An 18838-nucleotide genomic window follows, 5' to 3' on the forward strand; every position below is an offset into this window, starting at 1 on the left:
ATTTAAGAGTCGGTCCTGAAAAATTAATAGCAAAAAGCATTCCTTCAAATTTTGTTTTTCTAAGAGTGAAAAAATGGAAAGCCCATTTTAAGGAACAATTCATTAAGGTAAAAAACTGATTAAACTTTCACAAATGGCAGTTTTTCCTAATCATTTCCAAGTAATAATTCAGTATACAATATGATTCTTGTTTAAACTTTTTTGTACCAGTAAGATCAAACATCACGTTTCAGAGATTATACACATTCAATAAATCAATATTAATTGTGCTTTTTATCAGATTCACTTAAATAGCATTATATATATAATATACACATATTATATATATTAATATAATACACATAATATATTATATATATATAATATACACATATTATATATACGTATACACACACACGTATATATGTATACATATACACATGTTTGTGTGTGTGTGTGTGCGTGTATATATGTATCTGTTCTCCGTTATCTAAAACTAAAATAAAATAGGTAGGAATTTATTTTATTCATGTGATAGTTTTTCTGTTTAAGCTAACCCTATCTTTGGTTTAATCTCTACAAGTATTATTTCAAGACCACATGTCGTAAGCTATATATAATTCCTACCATGTCTTTTGTTTACCTTACACATTCTAAATAATATTTGCCTTATTTCAGACGCAGCGGGAGTTAGAGAAAAGAATAACCAGAGCACTAGAAGAAGGTATGTTGCCAAAATGTATGAAGTTAGATATCATTGATTTCTGAAATAAACTATAAATAGTAAATGGCATCCCTTTCCATTGTTTGGATAATAGATACTACATTCACATTTTTTTGTACATATAGAATAAAAAATGTAAAAGCATGAGCATAATGAAGAACACACTTCTTCCTCATTTAGTCCTCATGTGTCATAGCTCTTTTAAAATCTCCCACAAGTCTAGGGGCACCCAGGTGGCTCAGTCGGTTGTGTGACTGATTTCAGCTCAGGTGGGTTCAGGCCCCACAGAGGGCTCTGTGCTGAAAGCTCGGAGCCTGGAGCCTGCTTCAGATTCTGTGTCTCCCTCTCTCTGTGCCCCTGCCTACTTGTGGTTTGTCTCTCTCTCAAAAATAAATAAACGTTAAAGAAGTTTTTTCAATCTCCCTAAGTCTACATATCTGTTATTATTTCTGGCGACAATCTTCCTTCACTGGTGCCATCCCTATGGAACTGTCAACCTGCACAAGTCTCAGAAAAGGTGTGCTTTATCAAATTGTTGTTTCTGCTAGTGATAGAAGACCCAAAAAGCCAAAGTCATCTTAGTAATGCTTGGTTAAGTAATTAGAGGTCATATAACTGCCATTGACAGGTAAAGGTTTTCAATCTTCACTCATTGATTTTGTCATTGCTTTTGCCCTTGGGTAAAACTTCAAATTCCTTAGCATGGAATGAAAACACCCAAATCAGTTTGCTTCTTGCCAGATGATTCAGCCTTGTCTCTCACTCTTTGCCCTACTCTGCTGCTTTGCTCTAGCACCTTGTCAAACTAAACTACTCATAATTGCACAAGTGTTCTTCCTCACTTCTAGCTCTTTGTATGTGTTCCTTCCCTCTACCTAGCATACTTTTTCCTTGTCCTTCAGGTATCAGCTGACATATCACCTTCACCAAAGAGCAGACAATATTGACACAAAGCTGGGATGTCCCTTCCGTATGTTCCAGTAGTGCTGTGTTTTATACCTGTCACTTACATCTGTATACTTGGCTCTGTTTGGAAATGCCTGTTTGATTTTTCCGTTTATAGTTTATGATTGTTCAGGGTGGACTGTGTCCTCATCTTGTAATTTCACCTTGTAATGAAAAAAACAGAAACTCTGATATTTATCCACAATAGCAATTAATTCAGTGTGCAACCCTGAGCAAAATATATTTAATACTAATCTTGGGTTTCATATTGCAGTTGTACGTAGGTATTTTTCATTTTTCTTAACACTCATAAAAGCCCCAACTTTCTTTTTTTCTTTTCTTTTCTTTTCTTTTCTTTTCTTTTCTTTTCTTTTTCTTCTTTTTTTTTTTTAATCACTTGTAGTGAAAAGTATTTTGGAGAAAGAAGATAATTCTTTCTTTTCCTTTTCAGCTGCTACCGAATTTGAATGAGGATCCTGTAGAACGCCTTTAGTATCTACTGATGATTCAATTCTAAATCAGGATCCAGTATGGAAAGCGTCACGAGAATATGTACAGATTTTGAACAAAAATTATATGATTTGAAAAATAAATAGAAAAAATTTACTGGATGCTTACAAAACATTTTCATTGTTTCCCAATTGAACACACTATATGGAAAAGTCTTGATTAAAGGAAAATGTTTTTGTATCATATGTGTGTAATGAAAATCTTTATAATATTTTAAACTATGTTTCTTGGCATCTCATTAACTTTTAAGCACATTTTGTACGTGGAAACCAGCACTAGAGGGTTTTACATACATCAGACTGCTCCACTACCAGCGGTTTGAACAGTACCCAAACAACCAAGTTGTCATTAACACTTCAGTAGTGTTCATGGATGGCTTTTTGTATTTTCCAATTTTTATGACTATATGTGGGCCTAAAGATTTAGACATTATTTTGATGTATTCCTGCTATGGCTATTGCCAATGTTTGTACATATTACATTTTTTTTATAGTGCCATAAAACCTATCTACAATTTTAATTGTAAACACTGATTCGTAGCTCTTTCCACATGGAGAAATAAGATTTGCCTAAGGCTTTTCACTTTTCCTATTTATTTATTTATTTATTTATTTTGATTTGCTTTTTAGAAACAAAGTTAGAGAAAAGAAAAATTAGAGAGAGAAAAAAAAGAACCCCCCCCCCCCGCCCCAGAGTCATTTGCAAGTAAATTGCTAATGGGATGCCTGATTCCTGTAGCATTTAAATCCTACAAGTCAGTACATTCCACATAACTACCATACAACCTTCACAATCAGAACATTAACTCTAATACACTGGATGCTTGAACAATGGGGTTAAGGGCTCTGACCACGATCTCCACAGTCAAAAAGCCATGAACAACTTTTGACCCCCAAAGACTTAACCACTACTACTACCAATAATGTTTTGTGTATGTATCATACTCTATTCTTAAAATAAAGTAAGCTACAGAGAAAAATACCATGAAGAAAATTATAAAAGAAAATACATTTCCAGTACTGAAAAAAAAAAAAATCTGTGTGTAGTCAGTACACCCATTAAAACTGTTTTGTTCAAGGGTTCAGTATAATTCTATCATTTATTCCTCATAATTCTTTTTAAGTTTGGTCACTTATCTGTAGTATACGTTATACCAAGGAAGGTCCTGCTCAGAGCCATGTATTGAATTCAGTTGTATGTCTTAGTCTCTTTCACTCTAGAACAGTTCCTTTGTCTTTCCTTGACTTTCATGACTTTTAACCTGTTGACGACTAAATTCCAGTAATGTGGAATGTCTTTCAACACGGATTTTTCTTAGGTTTCCTTATGGTAAAATTCAGATCATACATTTTTAGCAAGAGTATCACTACAACCTACTCTTTGCATCCTATCATGTGACCTACAATTTTGATTTGTCCCCATACTGGTGATGTTAATGTTGGCCACTGGAGGTACTATCTGCCAGGTTTCCACTTTCCAATTATTTAGTATTTTATGGGGAAGTACTTTGAGACATGTAAATATCTCCTTTCTCAAACACCCTGTGCCAGGCCACCTCTTCTGCAGATGACTTGCCCCCCTGCAGGTTCCGAAAACCCCCGCTGGGCTATTCTTCCCCTGTGCAGATGCCTCCCTACCCTGTTCAGTCTGTGATACTTCATTATTCTATACCATTCACCTTTCAGTAATGCTCTCACTTGAGCTCCAACACTGTGCAGGGTGACTGTCCTACACGTAATGCCTTCCCCATTCTAAGTTCCAGCACCTCACTCTGGACCCCAACTCCATGCCTCTGTTTCTAGGACTGGGAACTAAAATGTTGGGGATGAGAAAGAAGAAAGGAAGGAAGGGCTCCACAGGTCTTTTATAATCAACTTGGCAAGCTCTCCAAAGCCGTTTCTCACTGGAATTGCATCGAATCGGCCAACAGTTTGTAAGGAAAGACATTTCTTATACTGATTTTTCCAAACAACTAGTCTTTTAATTGTCTAAGCTAATTCCCCACAATATATTGTTTCTTACTCGAGTGTTTTTATCTGCAGATTCCTTTGCATTTGGTACATGCAGCGACATATAATCTATAAATAGTGGCATTTTTGTTTCCAATTCCTAGAGCTTTCATTTTTTTTTTCTTTCCTACTACAAGAATGACGTTGAGTAAATGTGAGGATAGTGAGTGTTCATGTCTTCTTGAAATTGCAACATGTAAAAGTAGTTTTCTATAACTATCTAGATAGTGGGGTTTTTAAAAGTGTATGTCTGTTATTAGTCTCTTAGTTTGCTCTTGCCGTTTACAACAGATCACCATCAACACAGTGCCTTAAAGCCACACGCATTTATCTCACATTTTTATGGACCAGAAGCTAAGCAATGGCTTAGCTGGGTCCTTTGTTCAGGTTCTCACAAGGCTGTAGCCAAGGTGTCCGCTAGAATGCGCTTCCCCATTTGGGTGCTTCAACGGGGAAGAATCTCCTTCCAAGCCCATTGAGTTTGTTTTTAAGAGAATTTCCTTGTGACTGTATGACTGGACTCATTTTCATAGCTCTTTGCTAGTTGTCGGCTAGTTGGAGGCTTAGGTCCTAAGCGTTCCCAGACACTTGTCTTAGTCCTTTTGGGCTGCTCTTACAAAATACCATAGTCTTAAGAAAAAAAAAAAAGTTTTATTTTTCACAGTTCTGGAGGCTGGGAAGTCCAAAATGAAGGCACTGGCAGATTCTGTGTACAGCGACGGCCTGCTTCCTGGATCATGGATGCTGGTCTTCCTGCTTGGTACAGGGCCAAGGGAGCTCTCACAGCCCTCCTTTATAAGGGCACTAATCCCATTCATGAGGGCTCCACCTTCGTGACTTCATCATTTCCCAAATCCCCCACTTCTAAATACTATCACGTTGAACGTTAAGATTTAACACATGAATTTGGGTGAGTGGGGACACAAATATTCAGCCTAGAGCAAGGCTGTTCCTTGTTCTTGGCCACGTAGACTTCCTCAATACGACCGCTTAGTTTAGGAGGCCAGCAAGGAGAATGTCACTTCAGAGAAGGCTCAGTCCTCCTTGAAGGGTGTTCATGTGATTAGATCAGGATTGCCTAGCATAATCCTCTTTTGATTGACTCTGAATTAACTGAATTATGTCTGCAACATTCCTTTACATTTGCCATATTGTAATAGCTAGAGTCACGTCACAGATCTTAAGAGAAAAGAAGTATAAAGAAAAGGTGACAACACTCAAGGGCAGATATTGTGGGGTCACTTAGGGTCTTTCTGCTACAAGTATATTAAGGAAGTTCCCTTATAATACTAGTTTTCTAAGTTCTGTCATGAATGAATATTGAATGTTAAAAGATGTTTATTTCACATCTATTGAGATAATTTTTTTTAACTGTTTATTTTTGAGAGAGACCAAGCAAGCCAGCAGGGGAGGGACAGAGAGAGAGGGAGACAGGATCTGAAGCAAGCTCTGCACTGACAGTGGCGAGCCCAATGCGAACCCCACGTGGGGCTTAAACTCACATACTGTGAGATCATGACCTGAGCCTAAGTTGGATGCTTAACCGACTGAGCTACCCAGGTACCCTGAGATAAGTTTTAAAAATATTTGTGAATGGGGGGAGGGGCCAAGATGGCGGAACAGCATGGAAGTTTTGTGTGTCTCCCAACCATGAAATACAGCCAGGCCAACACGAAACCATCCTACACACCTAGAACACTGATTGGAGGACTAACACAACAATCTGCACAACCTGAACCACAGAATTCAGCAGGAATTTACCCCAAAAGAAACAGCATGAAGAAACGACAGCCAGGGATTTAACCAACACAGATACAAGCAAGATGTCTGAACCAGAATTTAAAATCACGATAATAAGAATATTAGCTGGGGTCGAAAATAGATTAGAATCCCTTTCTGCAGAGATAAAAGAAGTAAAAAATAGCCAGAATGAAATTAAAAATAATGTAACTGAGCTGCAATCACGGACGGATGCAGGGGCGGCAAGGATGGACAAGGCAGAACAGAGAATCCGTGATATACAGGACAAACTTATAGAGAATAACGAAGCAGAAAAAAAAAAAGAGGGAGATTAAGGCAAAAGAGCACGATTTAAGCATTAGAGAAACCAGTGACTCATTAAAAAGGAACAACATCAGAATCATAGGGGTCCCAGAAGTGGAAGAGAGAGAAATAGGGATATTAGGGTTATGTGAGCAAATCATAGCGGAAAACATTTACGAAACCTGGGGAAAGACACAGACATCAAAATCCAGGAAGCACAGAGGACCCCCATTAGATTCAACAAAAACCGACCATCAACAAGGCATATCATAGTCAAATTCACAAAATATTCAGGCAAGAAGAGAATCATGAAAGCAGCAAGGGAAAAAAAAAAAGTTCCCTGACCTAAAAGGGAAGACAGATCAGGTTTGCAGCAGACCTATCCACAGAAACTTGGCAGGCCATAAAGCAGTGGCGGGATATATGCAGGGTGCTGAATCAGAAAAATATGCAGGGGCGCCTGGGTGGCTCAGTCGGTTAGGCGTCCAATTTCAGCTCTGGTCATGATGTCGCGGTCTGTGAGTTCGAGCCCCGCGTCGGGCTCTGTGCTGACAGCTCCGAGCCTGGAGCCTGCTTCAGATTCTGTGTCTCCCTATCTCTCTGCCCCTCCTCTGCTCATTCTCTCTCTCTCTCTCTCTCTCTCTCTCTGTCAAAAATAAATAAACATTAAACAAATAAAATTAAAAAAAAAATAACTGCAGCCAAGAATTCTTTACCCAGCAAGGCTGTCACTCAAAATAGGAGAGAGAAAGTTTCCCAGACAAACAAAAATTAAAGGAATTTGTTACCACTAAACCAGCCCTGCAAGAAATGTTAAGCGGGACTTTCTGAGGGAAGAAAAGTTGAAAAAAAAAAAAAAAAATATATATATATATATATATATATATATATATATATATACCAAAAGCAACAAAGATTAGAAAGGAGCAGAGAACACCACCAGAAACTCCAAGTGTACAAGCGTCATACAATGCAATAAATTCATGTACAATGGCAATAAATTCATGTCTTTCAATACTCAGTCTAAATGTCAGTGGCCTGAGTGCTCTAATCAAAAGGCATAGGGTAACAGAATGGATAAGAAAACAAGGTCCATCTATATGCTGTTTACAGGAGACTTAGTTTAGACCTAAAGACACCTTCAGATTGAAAATAAGGGGATGGAGAACCATCTATCATGCTAATGGGCAATCAAAGAAAGGTAGAGGAGCCATACTTATATCAGACAATCTAGACTTTAAAATAAAGACTGTGTCAAGGGATGCAGAAGGGCATTATTTCATAATCAAGGTGTCTATCCACCAAGAAGACCTAACAATTGTAAACATTTATGCGTCAAATGTGACAGCACCCAAATATGTAAATCCATTAATCACAAACATAAAGAAACTCATCGATAGTAATACCATAATAGTAGGAGACTTCAACACCCCACTCACAGCAATGGACAGATCATCTAATAAAAAAAAAAATCAACAAGGGAACAATGGCTTTGAATGACACACTGGACCAGATGGACTTAACAGATATATTCAGAACATTTCATCCTAATCCAGCAGAATATACTTTCTTCTCCAGTGCTCATGGAACGTTCTCCAGAATAGACCATATACTGGGACATAAATCAGGCCTAAGTAAGTACAAAAAGATTGAGATCATACAGTGCATATTTTCAGACCACAACACTATGAAACTCGAAATCAACCACAAGAAAATATTGGGAAAGGTAACACATACTTGGAGACTGAAGAACATCCTACTAAAGAATGAATGGGCCAACCAAGCAGTTAAAGAGGAAATGGAAAAGTATATGGAAGTCAATGAAAGGGATAACACCACAACCCAAAACCACTGGGACACAACAAAGGTGGTTATAAGAGGAAAATATATAGCTATCCAGGCCTTCCTAAAGAAGGAAGAAAGATCTTAGATACACAACCTAACCTTACGCCTTAAGGAGCTGGAAAACGAACAGCAAATAAAACCCCAAACCAGCAGAGCACAGGAAATAATAAAGATTACAGCAGAAATTAATGCTATCAAAACCAACCAACCAACAAACAAAAAAAAAAAAAAAAAAAAAAAAAAAACAGAAAAATACCAGTAGAACAGATCAATCAAGCCAGAATCTGGTGCCTTGAAAGAATTAACAAAATTGATAAACCACTAGCCAGTCTGGTCAAAAAAGAAAAAAGGAAAGGACCAAAATAAATAAAATCAAGAATGAAAGAGGAGAGATCACAACCAACACAGCAGAAATAAAAATAATAACAAGAGAATAGTATGAGCAATTATATGCCAATGAAATGGGTAATCTGGAAGAAATGGACAAATTCGTAGAAACATATACACTACCAACACTGAAACAGGAAGAAATAGAAAATTTGAACAGACCCATAACCAGTAAGGACATCGAATTAGTAATCAAAAATCTGCCAAAAAACAAGAGTCCAGGGCCAGATGGCTTTCCAGGGGGAATTCTACCAAACATATAAGGAAGAGTTAGCACCTATTCTCTTGAAACTGTTCCAAAACATAAAAATGGAAGGAAAACTTGCAAACTCTTTCTATGAAGCCAGCATTACCTTGATTCCAAAACCAGTCAGAGACCCCACTGCAAAGGAGAACTATAGACAACTTTCCCTGAGGAACATGGATGCAAAAATTCTCAACAAGATATTAGCCAACCGGATCCAACAATACATGAAAAGTATTACTCACCACGACCAAGCGGGATTTATACCTGGGATGCAGGGCTGGTTCAATATCTGCAAAACCATTAACATGATTCATCACATCAATAAAATAAAGGGCAAGAATCATATAACCCTCTCAATAGATGCAGAGAAAGCATTTGACAAAATACAGCATCCTTTCTTGATAAAAACCCTCAAGAAAGTAGGGAGAGAAGGAGCATACCTCGAGATCATAATACTAATATCATCCTCAGTGGGGAAAAATGGGAGTTTCCCCTATAAGGTCAGGAACAAGACAGGGATGTCCACTCTCACTACTGTTACTCAACATAGTATTGGGGGTCTTAGCCTCTGCAATCAGACAACACAAGGAAATAAAAGGTATCCAAATCAGACAGGAGGAGGTCAAACTTTCCCTCTTCGCAGATGACACGATGCTCTATATGGAAAACCCCAAAGATGCCACACAAAACTGCTAGAATGGATTCATGAATTCAGCAAAGTTGCAGGATATGAAATCAATGCGCAGAAATCGGTTTCATTCCTATACACCAACAATGAAGCAACAGAAAGAGAAATCAAGGAATGGATCCCATTTACAGTTGCACAAAAAGCCACAAAATACCTAGGAATAAATCTAACCAAAGAGGTGAAAAATGTATATACTGAAAACCACAGAAAGCTTATGAAAGAAATTGAAGAAGACACAAAAAAATGGCAAAAAGATTCCATGCTCCTGGATAGGAAGAACAAATATTGTTAAAATGTCGATACTACCCAAAGCAATCTACATATTCAATGCAATCCCTATCAAAGTAACACCAGCATTCTTCACAGAGCTAGAACATATAATCCTAAAATGTGTATGGACCCAGAAAAGGCCCCAAAGAGCCAAAGCAATCTTGAAAAAGAAAACCAAAGCAGGAGGCATCACAATCCCAGACTTCAACCTATAAAAACAAAGCTGTAATCATGAAGACAATATGGTACTGGCACTAGAACAGACACTCAGATCAATGGAACAGAATAGAGAACCCAGACATGGACCCACAAACGTATGGCCGACCAATCTTTCACAGAGCAGGAAAGAATATCCAATGGCATAAAGACAGTCTCTTGAGCAAGTGGTGCTGGGAAACTGGACAGCGACATGCAGAAGAATGAACCTGGACCACTTTCTCACACCATACACAAAAATAAACTCAAAATGGATGGAAGACCTCAATGCAAGACAAGAAGCCATCAAAATCCTCAAGGAGAAAGCAAGCAAAAACATCTTTGATCTTGGCCACAGCAACTTCTTATTCAACACGTCTCCGGAGACAAGGGAAACAAAAGCAAAAATGAACTAGTGGGACCTCATCAGACAAAAAAGGCTCATGCACAGAGAAGGAAACAATCAGCAAAACGAAAAGGCAACTGACAGAATGGGAGAAGGTATTTGCAAATGACATATCAGATAAAGGGTTAGCATCCAAAATCTACAAAGAACTTCTCAAACTCAACCACCCAAATAACAAATAATCCAGTGAAGAAATGGGCAAAAGACATGAATAGACACTTCTCCAAAGAAGACATCCAGATGGCCAACTGACACATGAAAAAATGCTCCACATCACTCATCATCAGGAAAATAAAAATCAAAACCACACTGAGCTACCCCCTTCCGCCTGTCATAATGGCTCACATGAACAACTCAGGCCACAACAGATGTTGGCGAGGATGTGGAGACGGAGGATCTCTTTTGCATTATTGGTGGCAATGCAAGCTGGTGCAGCCACTCTGGAAAACAGTATGGAGTTTGCTCAAAAAAACGAAAAATAGAACTACCCTACGACCCAGCAATTGCACTACTATGCATTTATCCACGAGATACAGGTGTGCTGTTTCGAAGGGACACATGCACCCCATGTCTGTAGCAGCACTATCAACAATAGCCAAAGTATGCAAAGGAGCCCAAATGTCCATCGATGGATGAATGTATAAAGAAGATGTGGTATCTAGATACAATGGAATATTACTCGGCAATCAAAAAGAATGAAATCTTGCCATTTGCAACTACATGGATGGAACTGGAGGGTATTATGCTAAGTGAAATTAGTCAGTCAGAGAAAGACAAAAATCATATGACTTCACTCGTATGAGGACTGTAAGAGGCAAAACAGATGAACATAAGGGAAGGGAAAATAACATAATATAAAAACAGGGAGGGGGACAAAACAGAAGAGACTCACAAATATGGAGAACAAACTGAGGGTTGCTGGAGGGATAGTGGGAGGGGGGATGGGCTAAATGGGCAAGGGCACAAAGGAATCTACTCCTGAAATCTTGTTTCACTCTATGCTAACTAATTGGAATGTAAATTCTGAAAAATAAAAATTAAATTAAAAAAGTAAAAATAAAAAAAATAAAATAAAGTATTTGTTAATGTGGGGAATTACATTATTTGCTCATGTTAAAACAACTTTGCATTTCTCAGATTAACTGAATATACTTGTGATTTCATTCATTTTTTTTTCTTTTCATGATTTTATTTTTTTTTATGTTTATTTTTGAGAGAGAGAGAGACCGAGCGTGCGCAGGGGAGGGGCAGAGAGAGAGGGAAACACGGAATCTGAAGCAGGCTCCAGGCTCTGAGCTGTCAGCACAATATCATGACCTGAGCTGAAGTGGTCAACCAAGTAAGCCACCCAGCTGCCTCTATTTTAGTTTATTTGGGGGAGAGAGAGAGAGAGAGAGAGAGAGAGGGAGAGAGAGAGAGAGAGAGCACACAAGAGTGGGGGGGGGGCAGAGGGAGAGAGAGAGAGAGAGAGAGAGAGAGAGAGAGAGAATCTTAAGCAAGCTCCAGGCTCAATGCGGAGCCAGACGCAGGGCTCAATCCCATAACCCTGGACTCCTGACCTGAGCAGAAATCAAGAGTCGTATGCTTAAACCACTGAGACACCCAGGCGTCCCTCGGGGCCTACATTTTCATTTGGCACTGGGCCCCACAAATTCTGTCACTGCAAAGTCCCCACCAGGGCAAGTCCCCCCTCCCCCCACCCCACCCAACCTCCTCCCACAAGACCCTCCCCTGGACCCCACCGCATACTAGTCTCCCTCAGAATGAAATCCAAACTCCTCTCTGGGCCCACAGACCCCACCAATCTAGTCCTGGAATCTTTGCTGCCCTCGCCGCCCTCGTCCACACGGCTCCAGTCACAGTCCCCACCTGTCCGTCTCAGGGTCCTCCCACTGGCTGCTCCTCGGCCTGGAATGTGTCTGCCTGCTCAGAGGGGCCCTCCTGGCCCTCCAGCTACAGCGGCTATCCCCTGCCCAGGTCTTCTTCTCCCCAGCACTCACAGCGGAAGCTAGCCATCTCCTTGTTTACCTGTTCATGGTTTGTCTCCCCCACCCACACCCTGGCGCTTAGAATGTCAACAGGAGAGCAGGGTCATCTTAAGCCTGCAAGCCTCAGTCACCCGTCACCAGTCACAGTGGAGCCCCACCCCCTAGAACAAAGCCTGGCCTGGAGCAGACGCTCCCTAAACAACTGGTGCCTGAGGACACACCTTGCCTGAGAAGTGATGACAAGTACCATCTAGTGTGGGGCGGCAGGCCCGGCCAGTGCGAGCCCATACATGGCAGGGTGTTCTCCCCTGATCCCAGGCCCAGAGAACCCACCCCCCCACTCCCCGCACTCCCCATCTGGATCCTCACTGCCCCTGAGATCAGCACAGGGTGTAGGGCAGTGCCAGACCCTCCCACCAGGCTCCCCCATCCTCCAGGGGGACAATGTACAAAGGGCCACTTCAGCACGGAGCTTCAGCTCCATCTCCATCCCACAGGCCTGAAGTGGGGGAGGGGAGGGGAGGGTGTGCCCCAGCCCTCTTCTGTCCTCTTGGAGCCTGCTCTAGCACAGGGCAAGGAGGGTGACAGATTCAAGCTATAGTGCGGAGAGGCTTTGTTACAGGAGCTGCGCCTTGTGGCCTGGGGGAGATGCCCTTGCACAGCGAGTGGATGAGACACATCAATGCACAGGGTCAGCGTGCCGGGGCATAGGGCGGGCCCCGTGTACCCAGGCAGCAGGAGTGGAGTGGTGCTCCCCCATGTGTACAGGGCACAGTTGCAAGGTGCAGCCGTGCACTCAAGAGGCTAAAGTGCCTGTAGGGTGAAGGGAGAGAGACGAGCAGACCCGGCGGGGTCTGGGCCAAGCTGGAGGGCAGAGGCCTGGGCTCAGAGTCAGCTCCCATCCTGCCTGGGACCCTCTGCCACAAAACCAGGCACAAAGAACTTGCTCCAATAGTGGTTCCCGAAACCTGAGCTGATAACCCAAGATGTGACCATCCACCCAGTCTCCCAGGCCAGGAGCCCGGCATTCATCCTGAATCTGGCTTCTCGCTGACCTCGAGCTCCCCATCGCCAGGCACATCTCTTCGATGCCCAGGTGCTTGTTGTCCCACACGGCCCCCTGTGCCACTGTCCCATGCTGCCTGCGCCACCATCCACGCTCACCTGGACAACAGCAGCAGCCTTGCCAGGGAAGGGGCTCCTGGCTTGAGCCCCACGAGCCAAGCAAAAGCCACATCTGATGCTGCCCCTCTCAGCTTGGAACACCTGCTCCCAGGATAAAGTCCAAATCCTCTAGGAGGCTCCAAGTTTCTGTGTAATCTTTCACTCCCTGCCCAGGTAGGCTCAGCTGAACTGCAATTCCCCCAGACTGAGGAAGGACTGAGCTGCCTCACCCCTGGCCTGCCCCGCAGGGCTTCTCACCCTACACTGGATGGTGCTGACCAACTCTCCTGGGGCCCCAGCACAGAGCCTGATGCAAAGGAGGTGCTGACGACAGCCCCCCCCCACCCCCCGCCCCCAAATCCACACACCTGCACCTGCAGTCAGTGCTGCTGGGCTCTCACAAATGGTCTGGGGTTGGAAAAAGTCTAGTCCTGCCTGGGCAAAGCACACCCCGATGAGGTGGCTCATGTACAGGAACTCAACGGGCCCCCACAATGGGAGTGAAGTGGTGGAGAGCAGAGACACAGGGAAGGGCTCCAGCCTTCAAAGCCCTCTGAGCAGGATGGCTGATGGTCCGGAGGAGACCCGGCAAGGAAGGAGGGGAAACAGGAAGGGATCTCAGTTCACCCCTAGGTGCTCAGTTCTCCCCTGGTTCACCCCATCAGTGCCTGGCACCATGCCCGGCTGCTGCTGGCTCAAAGGATGGGCTGGGACCCTGGCTCTGCCCCCCGCCCCCAACTCTGGAATCCTACTCTCTTGGAGGCAGAAAAGCGGGGGCTGGTAATGCCACCTCACGGGGATCTGGGGAAGTGACCAGGCTGCTCCTGGCCCAGATCCTACAGCTCCGGCTCTCTGGGAGCCCGATCAAGGTATTCCACCTCCTTCAGGAGAGGTGGCCTGGAGCAGGTGCGCCTGGGGAGCCTCTGTGGAGCTGGAACAATGAGCCCTTTCTCTTTTCCCTTCCCAATCCACCTCTGCCCACCCCTGCCTTCGAGGGGCCGTGGTGCCCTCGGCTCAGGACCCGACTGTCTCCACCGGGGGACACTCAAGAAGCCCTCACCAAATGGCACAGGGCACCATGCAGGGCTGTAGGCACCAGGGCCTGCTCCTTCATATGGAGCTGCCAGTCTGTTCTTGCTCCTCTGATTAGTCTTTTCCCTCTGCTAGATCCCGAGAGCATTCCGGAAAAGGGCCGCAAGTGCCCAAATGTCCCACTGAGTGTGAGAAAGAAGAGAAAGGAACAGCAGTGACCAGACCATCACCACAAGGGGACAGAGTCATTCAGGAGTCAAGTGGCCAGGGTCCAGGCCTTAGCAATGCCACTAAGCTTGCCGGGAGAGCCTGAGCACCAGGTGAAGTGCTCCATCTTGTCTCACCATCACGTGACCATTTCACAGAGGGGGAAACTGAGGTTTGGAGAGGGGACAGGACTCGCCCCAGGTCAGGCAGCAGCGAGCTGTGGAGAGGTCCTGGCTCAGCAGAGACCACGTGCGTGCCACTGCAGCTCACCAATGCTCAAGAGCTCCCCGTTCCTGCCGGACCTCAGTTTCCCCCACTGACCATCGGGGGCACAGACTGGATCTTCCAGCTTCCGGCTGACTTGAGTGTTCCAGGTTCTAGAAGGCCCACATTCTAGGTCTCTGCTCCATCTTCCTCCTCTGAGTTCCGTGATCCCGCTTCTCTGGTCTGGATCACGGGGTTCTACTTTCCAGGTGCTGTGTTCTGGTGTCTGGTCCCCAAGTTCGCCTCTCAGAAAGGTCTGCAGCCCAGGCAGGTTCTCCAGCCCACATGCTTCATTTTCATTCCCTGTATTCTCTCCCAGCCCCCAGCAGTCGGGGCTCACAGGTCACCACCTGGAGCTCCGGTTCCGTCGGCCCGCGGGGCTGCTTTAGGGCATGAAAATAGTTGGGGAGGCCTGTCCCAGGCCCCAGATCACTGGGCTGAACGGGATACTGGAGATCATATTCACAGCTGGGCAGGAACCCCCTTCCCCACTCTTCCCTGTGTCTCCAGGACCACGTTTCTGACCACCCCCAGCCCTGCTGGCTTCTGCCCCCACCAGTCCTCACGGCGACAGCCCCCAAGATGGTACTTCCCAAGGACAGAGAACTTGGGTCATTTTTCTTTGGGGTCAGAGCCTGGTACTTCCTTAGTGGGTGTCTGTTAAACACTTGCAGAATGAATTAACCTGGTGTGCCCGGAGTCCCGGTAGGATTACACACTGTCACAGCCTCAAAGACCAGAGTTCACATATGACAGAGATGCTCACGCTGTGTGTGCGTGCAGGTGATGTGCACAAAACACGTGCTCAAAAACACAGACACGTCACACCCTCAAGTCAGCAGAGCTGTGCCCCTGGCACCTAGCCTGGGCCCTGGCACTTGGCTGAATGACAGCTGACCAAATGAATGGGTGCTCTGTACTAGGTATATGGGGGAGACGGAGATCGAATCCTCACCCAGGATCAAGGCTCAGCTGTGATTTCAAAGACCATTTCCACGAGGTCGAACTTGACTACATTGTAGGTAGACCCCCTGGAAAGGCACTTCGGGGCCGGAGTCAGTAGGAAGGCAGTCAACAGTGCTATGCACCCACCTGGGCACCCGGATGGAGGTGAAGCAAATAGCCCTAGGGCCACCTCTGGCTGGGAGGGGCAGAGGGCAGCCTGGGGTGGGGTGGGGTGGGGTGGCTTTCCAGGTGGAGGTGGGAAGGTGAGGGCCCTGAGGCCCAAGCCACACGACAGGAAGGACAGCAGAGGTTTGAATGGAATTCTGGGTGTGCTACTTCCCAGTAGCCCCAGGTCTCTCGCTGACCCAAATTCCGAGAAAGAGAGACACATAGGCTTAGCTGTCTGCCCCAGGCATGCCTGTTCTGGGGGATGGGCCCAGGGCCAGGGTCCCTCTGGAAGCCACTGACACTTGGTGACCCCAGAGTCTCATGAATGGGGAGCTGGCTGTTCTCAGGGCACCTTTTCTTAGACCTCTCTTCTTTACATGGTAACTTCATTTTTCTGGCTATAAAGGTTTCACCTACAACCTAGGAAATGTGAAAATCACAGCGTAAGAAGGGTAATATCACCCACCATCCCTGGCCTAACATTTGGGCCTAAGTTCTCACAGGCTTTTTTTCCCATGCACCTTCTTGCTAGAATGAGCTATCGATGTGGATTTCCTGCCAGCTTTTGGACAGCAAGCATTTTCTCTAAGGAGCTTTGTCCTCCACATGGGAAGACCGAGTGCAGACCTGAGCCCTGGGGACTTTGCTCTCCTGGGCTTCTTCCCATCCCCCTCAGACCTGACCTGGATCCTGCAGACAAATGTTCCAGCTGGGGACCGGAGTTGGGGAGGGGTACGGCCACATAGCCCTGGGCTCTCCTCTTACAAGCCACAAAGGGACTACCAACCACTCCCCAGGGTGCTCTGGGTCAGTCCCAAGAACCTCGGGCCTTCAATGTTCCCTCTGTGAAATGGGCATGTTTGGCTAGCTCCCCAGCATGGTCTCCTCTCTGGGCTGCAGGGACAGTTGCCTGAACTGGGCTGCACCTTACAGCTGCTTTCCCTGTCCACTCCACTGGCATCTCAGACCAGGCCCTCAAGGTTCTCAGCATCTTGTGGAGCATCCAGATGGAAATCCTGGCAGGGTGGGTCAGCCTGGCCCTTGGGGTGGGAGTCAGGCAGGGCTTCCTGGTGGGGTCTTAAAGGATGAGCCAGCACCTGCCAGGAGAGGAGGGGAAGGCCACTGCAGACAGAGGGATAGCATCTGCAAAGGCCCAGCGGTGGGGCGGGGTGGGGCGGGGGTGGGGGAGGTGTGTGTGGGGGAAGCCAGCACCTGGATTCTAGTCTGGGTGGGGTGCTGGTGCATTTTGCCCTCCCCACATGCCAGTGCCTGGAGGCAGACCACAGAGTCTGTTACATCCCCCACTGGTGGCTGTAGGACCACTGCCCCTATTCAGGTATGGCCCCGAACTTCCGTGACAGCAATAACACGCCAGGCCCCACAGCAGTCCTGGACACCCCTGAGAGGGGGTTTGCCTGGGGGCCCTTTGGGGCCAGGCTCTGTGGTTTAGTGGCTCTGACAGAGGTCATCCTGCATACACAGAATGCCCCTGCCCCATTCCCTGGACCTCTCCGCCGTGGTGGAGGAGCCTCATACCCTCTGCTCTAGTCCTTATGGCAGGTATGACCTTGGACCCGTCACCCACACCCTGTGTGGGCCTTGGCTCAAAGACTGGAGACTGATCTGGGCTGTTCCAAGGTCCAGATGGGACCAGAGCTGGCTCTGCCTGAACTGACCGCAGGGGTTCCCAAACACCTACTATGTGCCAGAGCCCTCAACACTGCCTCTTTGTTTCTCTCTCCCGCCAGCCCGGAGGCAGGATCTCTTCCCACCACCGCCCCTTACAGACACAGAAGGCCCCTGGATGCAGGATTTCTGACCCTGGGATGTGGGCATAGGTGAAAATGTAGAGCCACACCTCCAAGCCACAGCTAGAACCAACTGCGATAATGTGTTACTGCTTCAGAAACTGTAGAGTGCAGACTCATTTTTTTTTTTTTCACACAATGGGCAAGGCTCCATTCTGCAGGACCCCTCCCAGCTGTGTGACCCTACTAAGTCACCTGTCTAGGGCTCAGTTTCCATTGAACAAAATAAGGATTACATCAGCACCCCCTCCCAGGGCTCCTGAGATACTGAAATGAAATCAAGCAAGAAAGCACCAGCCCCTCACTCCCATCCGAGCCATAAATGAGTTCGGACCATTAATATTCACGGTCCTCAGAGATGGCCCGGAAGGCACCTTCTCCATCTTTTGCTTAAACCGGCCAATCTGCACTGCTTCCGGAAGTGGCCCTCACCTGTCACACGACCCATCACCATTCATTAAGCAGTTAAGAAACAGTCATCAAATGCCTTTTGCATGTTAGGCAAGGTGCCGGCCCCCAGAGAGTGCCTGTGTGCCCAGCCTAGAAGCCCTACCTGTCATGGGCAGCCCTCCCTTGTTCCGCCTTCCCCGGCCACCATCGCTCACCCACCATGATTCCCCCAGGCTGTGTTCCAGGCCCGGGCTAGCAAGAGCGGGGCCGCGATCGACCAGTCCAGAGTATTACACAAGTTCTGTGGGGTCTGTGGCCAGTTGGGACCTGTTTCCAGAAGGAAACAGCGGCAGCAGGTGCCTGGATAAAGGCAAATTGGGGCGTGGGGGGTCAGTGTGTTGTGGTGTGTGCAGAGCTGGGTTAGGGTAGCAGGGGGCAGAGGCTGAGAACACAAGCGGGGGCAGGGTCATAGGGATCTGGGTTAAGGGCAAGGGAGTCTCTTAAAGCAGCCTGAACTCCACTGGGCCGGGCAGCGGTTCTGGGAGTCTGCAAGCCTCTGTATCCCCAGGACAACATTTTAAAATCTGGGTTTCCAGCCCCCTCTCCCGTAGTGGGACTCTGACT

The 18838-nt window shown here is 45.8% G+C and overlaps 1 protein-coding gene across 1 annotated transcript in view; it reads left to right on the forward strand.

The window, feature by feature from the left end:
- Positions 1 to 2341, forward strand: part of LOC109257159 (ankyrin repeat domain-containing protein 26-like) — a 90956-nt gene extending 88615 nt beyond the window's left edge. The window contains 2 exon segments of the mRNA XM_053901549.1: positions 658 to 703; positions 2100 to 2341. Of these exon segments, the coding sequence (XP_053757524.1) occupies positions 658 to 703; positions 2100 to 2233 (180 nt within the window). The 3' untranslated portion in view covers positions 2234 to 2341.
- Positions 2342 to 18838: the final 16497 nt, after the last annotated feature.

This window comes from Panthera pardus, unplaced genomic scaffold (genome assembly GCF_024362965.1).
Source record: "Panthera pardus isolate Hobbes unplaced genomic scaffold, ASM2436296v1 HiC_scaffold_1, whole genome shotgun sequence".
NCBI classification, from domain to species: domain Eukaryota; kingdom Metazoa; phylum Chordata; class Mammalia; order Carnivora; family Felidae; genus Panthera; species Panthera pardus.